The 9,621-nt window shown below is 40.8% G+C and overlaps 1 protein-coding gene across 1 annotated transcript; it reads left to right on the top strand.

Moving 5' to 3' along the window:
- Window positions 1-232: 232 nt before the first annotated feature.
- mterf2 (mitochondrial transcription termination factor 2) lies at window positions 233-3,810 on the top strand. Its single transcript, XM_066705406.1, has 2 exons — window positions 233-288; window positions 1,963-3,810. Exon 2 carries the CDS (start codon window positions 2,009-2,011, stop codon window positions 3,146-3,148), a length of 1,140 nt encoding a protein of 379 aa, XP_066561503.1. The 5' UTR covers window positions 233-288; window positions 1,963-2,008; the 3' UTR covers window positions 3,149-3,810.
- The last annotated feature ends 5,811 nt before the right edge of the window (window positions 3,811-9,621 follow it).

Here is a 9,621-nt window from a genome sequence, read left to right as displayed (position 1 = left end):
CTATTGAGGAACTAAAAATACTTATAGTAATACTTATAATAATGTAGTGCGATAGTATTATAATGTTTCTAATTGGTTCCAGTTGATCATTACATGCTCTCCCTGCGCAGTATAGAACTTTTTTACTTTTTTACTTACTCTCCCGGAAAAATATGGTGAAGACTTGTGCAGCGTACCCACTTTACGTATATTTCTTCCGTAACTCTCTTTGAGATTACTACTTGTATAAGTGGTGATACGTCATTTCCTAAGTGCAGCAGACTGCAGGCGCTGTTCAAAGCTCTTTAGGTAAAAAGGTCGTTTCTGTTTTCGTTTTATTAAAACTGTATTTAAATAGTTCGTCTCCTGTAAAGTTAAGTGCGTGCTACTAACATGTGTAGGTAGTGTGTTAATATTACTGAAAATAACACAGCAAATTGCTCGTGTATTTATTTTTGTAGATACAATGAAATCGTACAGTCTGATGTTACATATTAGATTAAGTTAATGTGATTTGGGTCACTGTGAAAGACTGGCTGTATATGGTTAATGTATGGCATTTAATCTTAACTAAACTTGCGTGTCAGATTGTAGAATGTGTATTAAAAATTAGAAACGGTCTCCTAACAGTTTTCGTATCGCATAATTTGCGCATTTCCCATTGACATTCAAGTTCAACTCAATAACATAGTATGATGTCTTAAATCGTATGAAGAGCATTGTTGATAGCAGTCGTCCACTATGGAAAAGCAAGTTAAAATACTACTACGATTTTTCTATTCACTATGTACCTGTGTATTAAGAAATCATTGGTTAGAAGGCAATGATTGAGTCATTTCCTGGTGAAGATTCCCTGTTTTCTTCGGTGAAATAAGTTTGAATTTAGGTAAGTGGTTTAGCCACTGACCTTCACTGTACAACCTAGTGCCAATCTCAGATAAATCCTACCTCGTGTTAGCCACACATGTTCACTAAGATACAATATATATATATAGCTCTGGAAAAAAATAAGAGACCACGCCAAGTTCAGAAATCAGTGTTAAGTATATATATATATAACCATGATGCATGTATTCCTTGTGTGTACCACAAATGATGTGACCTGAAAATACACATCTGATGTTCTCACCGCTTCAGCCATGTACTTATTCTATCAAAGCCCAAACTATCTATTATTACAATCTGGGACACGTATACTGGGTGGCATTAATGGAATAGGAGGCAACCTTTCATGTCACCCCCTAATACTGTACTCTGCTCTCCTAGCACCTAACATTAATTTCCACAGCAAAGATTAATGACTATCCAACATAAAAATAATGTGTTCGCACATTTTTGTAGTTCACGCTTAACCTGGCGTAGATAAAAATAAAGCATCTTAGAACATGTAATTATCCTTTTGGTTTACATCCATATTATATGTTTGGTCTAGGAAATGTGGAGAGATTTTGCATTGCATAGATGGAATAAGAATCACAGCTGATCATAAACAATCTAGGAGTTACTGATGTTGATTGATATTGGCAAGTTAGTTCAAATCAGGATATGTGTACATGGATGCAAAACCCTTATATACATCTGATTGTTTATCTTGTAAGCATGTTGCCATGGTTGCTGTTTTTGAGTTTCCAATTGAACTAACATGTTGCCATGTGGTGTAACTGTTATTAGAAGCCATAGATTATTATATGTCTCCTACCCAAGGTGACTTCATTGTTACAATATATCACTTTATTCTTACATACATTACCCATTTATATAGCTGTTTTATTTTTACTTTCTTACTGGAGCAATCTAGGTGAAGTACCTTGCTCAAGAGTACAACAGCAGTGTCCCCCACCTGGGATTGAACCCATGACCTTCTGTTCAGGAGTCCAGATTCCTATCCACTACTTGAGACTGCTACCCTATACAAAAATAAGCTGTGCATGTTTGTTCATAATTATGTGTAACAGGTTCCTTTTTCTCTCTTCCGCACCGAAGGTCAAACTGAAGCCAGCATTATTGTGGTCATTGTTGTCTTTTCAAGATGATTCGGTTGGCAGCAGCATCTGTTTGTATTTACTGCCAGCGACTCCCGGTCTGTTTACCCTACAGCAGTAGACCCTACACTTGCCTTGGTGGCGGACATGAAAAAGTTGAGAACAAGCTCACAGTTGACTCTCTTTATAATTTGTCGGTGGATATTCGAAAAATCCGCAAATTGAAAGCCTGGGTCCTATTCCAAGACCAGGCCTATGTTAATGAAACTGCTGGTCTTTTGAAAGCAATGGGTGCCAACGCGACTGAGATCGCACGAATCCTGGAGCAGTGCCCAGAAGCTGTGCTGTGTACTCCTGCACAAGTCAATGCCCAGAAAGAGCTGTGGAAGTCTGTATGCCCTAATGAGAAAGCACTGGTGAGAATAATTGAGAAATTCCCCCATTCTTTCTTCACAATTGGTCACCATGCCAACCAGAAAGCCAACATTGAGTATTTCCAAAGATTGAACTTTGGCAAGAGGATCATCTGCAAACTTATGGCAAGCGCACCGCAGAGTTTCAGCATCCCAGTTGCGCTCAATCAGGGGATGATCAGCGCTTTGCTAGAAATGTATCTGAACCTCGGTGGAGAGGAAGCCAACATGAAAATTTGGTTGCAAAAACTTTTGAGCCAAAACCCATTTACTTTAATGAAGCCCCCCGAGACCATGAAGGAGAATGTAATGTTCCTCCAGCAAACTGGGTTTACCAATGCTGAACTCCTTTTGCTACTGTCTAAGCTTAGAGGATTTATCACTGAGCTTTCTCCCAGCAGAATGAAGGAGACCCTGACTTACTCCAAGGAGATGCTGCTATGCTCTGAGCAGGAGCTGAAGGAGCTGGTGTTAAAATGCCCTGCTCTCTTGTACTACTCAGTTCCAGTTTTAGCAGATCGCTTAAAAGGACTCCTAAACTCCGGTGTAAGTTTGAACCAAATAAAAGAAATACCAACGGTATTAGAGTTGACTACACAGATAGTGCAATTCCGCATTCAGAAACTCAGTGCCTTGGGTTATGATTTAAAAAAAGGCAGCCTGGAACCTCTTAATGGGACAAGAAAGGATTTTGAGATCAGTCATGGAAGGTTTAACCTGAGGAAAGAGCGACCACTATTTAATCCGGTTGCCCCCTTGACAATAGAGGAATAATTGCAAATGATTTCAGGAGAGGACCTGGTTTAAAAAGCACTGGACTCAGGCGTTGAATTCTCTCTTCCTAATTAAGAAGTAGTGCTTTTTTTTGTTTTTCTGTAACATTTCTGTAAAGTGTACAATGTATGTTAAATACAACTGCAGTTATTAATCAATGATAAGCCTATATGTTCTTTTCTTATTTCAGTGAAGAGACAGTCAGATATTTACACCCACTCCCAAGTCTGGAGTCAGTTAGTCAGTTAGTCAGTCTTAACAGTTTCCTCGAGGTTGAATCGTGTCCAGATCTGTCGGAAATTTAAATATATACCGCATCAGTACAGTTTGATTCTGTTCCCTTAATGCCTCTTTCCTGAGCTTCCCCCTTGGTATAAACATCAGCTATCTGTTTGACACTCTGCAGCAGGCCCTGCAGCATTCCCAAGGCTAAGCAACTGTGTATAGATGTGTGTGCTACTGCTGCATTCTGTCCTGGCTGTTTTTTGTAGTGGAATTACTTTAAGGTCAAGACTTCCTTGTTTTAATGTGAAAGAGGTCTGTGCACTTCATGTGCTCTCTGTGTGGAAATGTATTGACTAACTTGATCAAAGTAACAGCCAGAGCATGATTGCCTTCACTGTAGAAAATGTACAGCCATTAAAAAGCTTCTTACCATGCTTTATCATATGTTGGAGTGTTTTTAAAAAACAAACAAAAAAAAACTCTAAAAAAACTCAATTTTGCATTATTACTTTGGAGTGCCTTTTTTTTCTCCAGTAAAGAAGTACTAGTGTTAATGGAAACATGTCTACACGCCTCCAACTGCACTTTCAATAGTATTTCATAAGCCCCAGAGTTGCTAAGTGGTGGTTTATGAGATGCCACACAGGAGAGATGCTAATAAAGTTCCCAACAACTTTTCCACAAGCTTTGGAATCACTTTGTGAATATATGAGTGGGTCCCCCTGAGTCTTATCAGATTCACCTGGTGTCCAAGAGGTTTGGAGGTCTTGCCTTTTGAGGCTTTTCGTGAAAACACTTCAGAGCCTACATGAATACGTTATGAGGGTTGCAGACATCCTCCCGCCCTCCCTTGTAATTTGTACACGCACACCGAGATGGCCCTGACTGTGGGAGATGAACGACGACACAAGCCACTGTCAACTGCACTAAATCACAGCCCTCCCTGGAGAGCGCAACCTTCTTTTTGGATTGAGTGACAGTGCTAATAGGTCTCAGCTTCTGCCAACTGTGCCAAGGAGATATAGGACAAAATAGGCAAAGCATCTGTAGCAGTCACAGCAGTGGAGTAGGTAGAACTGTTACTGACAGGAAGTAAATCTAAATCAGGCCTATGGAGTAGACAGCATATGAAAACTTAAAATAAAGTTAAATACATTGGAAGTGGAGGGGTAATTTGAAGCTCTTGATACATTATAAAAAGGGACATTGTAGGAAAGCAATACACGAAAATATGTCGTCCTGGTGTGGCCACTTTCCGAAGTGGTCTTAAAATATCTGGACAGACAAACCTCACTCAATTTGAACAGTTTAGAATGTAAACAGCACTGTATGTGTTTACTCTTTGTTTCAAATTAAAAGGAGGTTGGCACATTTAGAAGGCAGGGCAGTGCTCAAGCAATTCAGGATATGAAAATAAATGAGGAAATAAACACATTAGACCTTGAAACACAACTGAGCTCCACTCATAGAATGCTTTTTTTGTTTACTGGAGTACTTTAGAAATATGTAATAGCTGAACATTAGTTGCCACTGAAGAGAAGTTTCACATATTGCCTATTTGTTTTATTAATTTGCACCATATTGTACAATAGAATAGAGCCTCGCATGGCAACACATAAAGCTGAGAATCATTCAGGTACCAATCAGGGCAGTTCTTGTTAGTTTTCCTTTAACACTGTCAGACATCATTAGATATTTTTACTTGAATGATTACTCACAAAATGGCATATTATTTCATTGATTTGCCTTATGTTTGGTTACATCTGGTACACAATTGTCAGGTCAGCTCATAAACACACTTACATTCATCTTTGTTTAAGTTGTAAAAACAGGAAAACGGCAAAATCTGCCACTCTGTTGTACATGTACTCGTGTCTTTTAGAAACTGTCAAGTGGATGGATGGATGGATGGATGGATGGATGCAGCCATAATAATCCCAAATCTTATTTTTTTTTAATATGGGAAAAATTAGTGTCTGCAGGCAAAGTAGCACAACTCTTACTTAAACAGAAGACTTTATGATAGTTCTCATCTGTTCTACAAGTAAATCAAAGGAAAACACAGCCATGTATAAAAACACGTTTCATTTGTTTTGTATATATTTTCCTGCTTTGTTGGTTCCCCGAATAAATATGTGTTATGAAATGAAAATGAGGAACTATGCATACAAATGTATACTATATCTGTCATGTAAAATGATGTTAATGATCTACATTTCCTTGCTCTTCATGTCCTTTTTTGACAACCCTAGGCTGTTGTACAAATAAACACATATTACAACAGCTACAACTATAGACAAGTAATAATGCATTCTTAGCTCCTTGTCTGTACTGGAAAATCAGCAAGAACTAACATTAAATGCTTTTTACCACTTATCACAAATTTTCTCTAAGCTTCATCTTTGGTGTCTGACTTAAGCTTAGCAATATTAGTCAGTATTAATAGTAGTAGTAGTAGTTGTAGGCAACATTATTTGACTTTTACAAGTAGGTAGTATTACAAATATTGGCAAATGTGAACAAACTGCACAGTAAGTTAAGACGTAGTGCACAACTGAATAGGGGAGCATTGAAAATACAAACCCTGAGGAAGGCACTCCTCTGAATGAGGTAATGTTTCTGCAGAACTATATAGTCTGTGACTTGACTCTCTGGAAGGCAATAGTTCATTTTTCATATATGCCATTTTCAATTCTGTTAGGCTGTTATTCTGATTTTGGATATATCCTCGCTCCGTAAAGGCATCTCTCCTCCAACTAAAAAAAATAAAAGCTTAGAGGAACACAAAGCCATCGATACTGTCTGTGTTACCACAACCTGTGAGGGGGAAAGGAACAAAAGTTGGAGATGAATGTTTATATCAGCAGTTAAGTGATTAACCTATGATATTTGTAATTATATTGTTCCAGAAAGCTCAATACAAATCACATTACAAAAATAACTTTTTTTTTCTGGTGTTTTTCAGATTTGTTTATCATTGTGCTGGGGGGGAGGGTATACTTAATTAATTCACTTTAGTAAACACTTTACTAAATCACAGCAAACTGAAAAGAACCAAAGTATAACCATTCTCATCATGAAAAGCTGCTGCAAACATTGCCAGTTGGGATCCCAGTGAAAGACTAAATTTGCAATGTAAAACATTATCAATCTTTATGGAACACCCCTAATAACATTACGGTGTCAGATGCCAGAGTTAAAGCAGGGTTTCCTTGCTTGTTTGTTTTTATGTATTTCTCCCAAAGTCTGCCTCTTCAATTCAAATGATATACATCGATCACTTTGTAGTCACAACTGGAGCCGTTAATGCAAAATAGAAAGCAGAGAAGACAGGCTTTGGGAAAGGCACAGGGGGGTTGTCAAAGGTTGTCACAAATGGTAGCTTCATTTTCATGCTCAGCTCCATTTCCAGAAGACTGCAGTGGGCAGAGGGGTCCCCAAAGAGATGGGTGCATTCCTCAGAAGGAGTGTCTGCCTCCAACCATGTCCACCTCCACAGATGCCTCACAAGTCCGGTTGTCATGGTGACTCCAGAGCTATTAGCAAATGTCTTCATGAAGGTCAGACTTCTGAAGATTCAGTATAAATATGAAATCGCTGTCCCAGTGCCAAAATTTCAGAGCCCGAGGTGGAATGAATCTATCCCTAACCCCTGCCTCAAACAGAGCGATTGCACTTCAGCCCTGGAAAGGTATTGATTTTGTGTGCAGGAGCTTTACGCTGGGGTGAACCCTTTTGTGCTGTGGTGGGTTCTTTCTTTCTTTTTGCATTTTAAAACTACTGCACGGTTTCTTGCATTGGCAGAAAGGCAGAAATGAGGAACACCTTTTGCACACACTGTAGAGAAGAGTCTTGCAGAGTTACACAATTACAGTTTGAACTTTCTTATCCTTGACAACTAATTACATCAAGCAGATGTACTGGTTCATGTTGAATTGATGCATTTTTGTTCTGCTGGTGCAGTAGGATCTGATTAAATGTGTATGTGAAACTGCTAGTATAAAAGAGGCTGTAGAACATTCTAGAGAGTTCTTGTAAAGTGAAATTAAAACAATAAATTGCATGTAACTTTCCTGCTTAAAATAGAAAATATAACGTGATTTGAAAGCCATTAAATATATATATATATATATATATATATATATATATATATATATATATATGGCCGTGTGAGAGGCAAGGCTGGGGTCAGGGCGGGTCTTTCAGTGGAGGAGACTACAAAACATCTCCTCCAGGACTCCAAACCCCAGAAGCCAGCAGGGCTCCTGATGGCCATAGCCCCGCCCACCACTTCCCCTATAAAAGGAAGAAGGAAACAAACCAGGGTGTGCATGCTTGGCTGGGGTAGCGAGGTGTACAGGAGGGTGAGAAGATGAGCGAGCAGTTCACAGTTGACGGATTCACTGGCTTATGACCCTTTTTCTGGACCTGGACCATTCTCCCTCTTAAACCCCGGACTGTCTGACAACCTCCCAGCGGTAACTAACTTTGATTACGGACTTTGATTAGGAACCTGCCTTGCCCCTGTTGTACTTCTGTCTGCCCGGTGTTCGGCTCTGCCGACCCGGGCATTTACTGTTATTATTGTTAGTGTTTGTTTTGTAGTTAGGGATTGTTTACGTTTATTATTTTTTTATTTTTTTATTTCTTGGCAGACGCCCTTATCCAGGGCAACTTACAACATAAGTGCAAAAATACAGAGAAGTACAAGGTATCAATCATTACAAATTAAACTTAGCTAAAACATAGCAATTCAAAATAATACATTTTACAAATTACAATTTACACAAGTACAGTAAGAGACTTCCTACATCCTGGATGGTGAAAGCTAAGTGCTGTCAAGATGTAGGGTTACAGACTAGGGCTACAGGTAAGGAAGCAAGGAGGAAAACAATCAAGAACGTGAGGAGCATAATAAGCTGAAGTGCTATCTAGCAGGGATAGAGGACTAATATTACAAGTGCTGTCGGAAGAGATGCGTCTTGAGTAAGTGCCGGAATGAGGTCAAGGCTGTTTTGACTTCGGTGGGCAGGTCGTTCCACCACTTAGGGGCCAGGGATGAGAAGAAGCGGGCTCTGGAGGAAGGAGAGTGGAGAGGAGGCAGAGTTAGCCTTCTGGCACTGGAGGAGCGCAGTGGTCTGGAGGGGATGTATGGAGAGACGAGTGACTGAAGGTAGCTTGGTGCAGTGTGGTCAAGACAGCGGTAGGTGAGGGTCAAAGTCTTGAACTGAATGCGTGCCGCTATCGGGAGCCAGTGGAGGGAGCAGAGCAGTGGAGTAGCGTGTGCGAATCGTGGCAGAGAGAATACCAGACGAGCTGCAGAGTTCTGGATGAACTGGAGTGGGCGGGTAGTGGATGCAGGCAGGCCGGCCAGGAGGGAGTTGCAGTAGTCCAGGCGGGAGAGGACCAGTGACTGGACGAGTAGCTGAGTTGAGTAGTTGGTGAGGAAGGGATGGATCCGGCGTATGTTTAGTTAGTGCTCGGACAGAGCTAGGTTTTGTTTTGCCTTTTTGACACTGTGCCTTCCATTAAGGGAAGCAATAAAACAACAGCAAGCCTGTTTTGTACCCTCTGCCTGCCTCCCTACTGTGTGTTTCAAGACCAGACCCCGCCTACATACAGCCCTTTCTTGTGACGGGCCCCCCAACCTGTTACAATTGGTGGAGAATGCGGGCATAGGCTGTGTGGTCTGGATCAAGAAAAGAGACACGCACGCAAGGTTGTTTTGGAAACAATTTTTTTTTTTTTAAATGGGCCGAAAATCCAAAGCCAAACCACAAAGGCAGGCACACAAAATGACGGAGGTGGAAAACGCAGTGGAGATCGGTGCTGACTGGTTGTTTAATCCCAGCTCTCCACTGTGGCTGCAGACAGAAGGCCTCAAACACCTGCACCGAACCACTTGCTCCTTACTGTTGGAGTTTCTGTACCTGTCTGTTCCTGACAAAATGGAAGTTATCCAAGGAGGTCAGTCTGACATGAAGACCGCTGTGCAGGAGTTGCTGGATTTCATGGAGAAACGGAGCCAGCAACAGCAGGAGGACAAGGCCATGCAGCCAGAGGAGGCAAAGCTCTCGCCGGTGCCCCGCTTCCAGCCTGGAGAAGAGGAAGTGCCTCTTCAACTGCAATCTTCCCCAACCACTGATTGCAAGGTCTGTCCAGTGTGACTTGCAGGGGAAGAGTGGTGTTTCCAGGTTGGACAACCTGGGCATGTTTCCCCTGACAGAGAGGAATACTTGAAAGGGGGA

This window comes from Amia ocellicauda, chromosome 5 (genome assembly GCF_036373705.1).
Source record: "Amia ocellicauda isolate fAmiCal2 chromosome 5, fAmiCal2.hap1, whole genome shotgun sequence".
Classification (NCBI taxonomy): domain Eukaryota; kingdom Metazoa; phylum Chordata; class Actinopteri; order Amiiformes; family Amiidae; genus Amia; species Amia ocellicauda.
The sequence above is the reverse complement of the archived record's forward strand: the minus strand, read 5'-3'. Positions and strand labels throughout refer to the sequence as shown.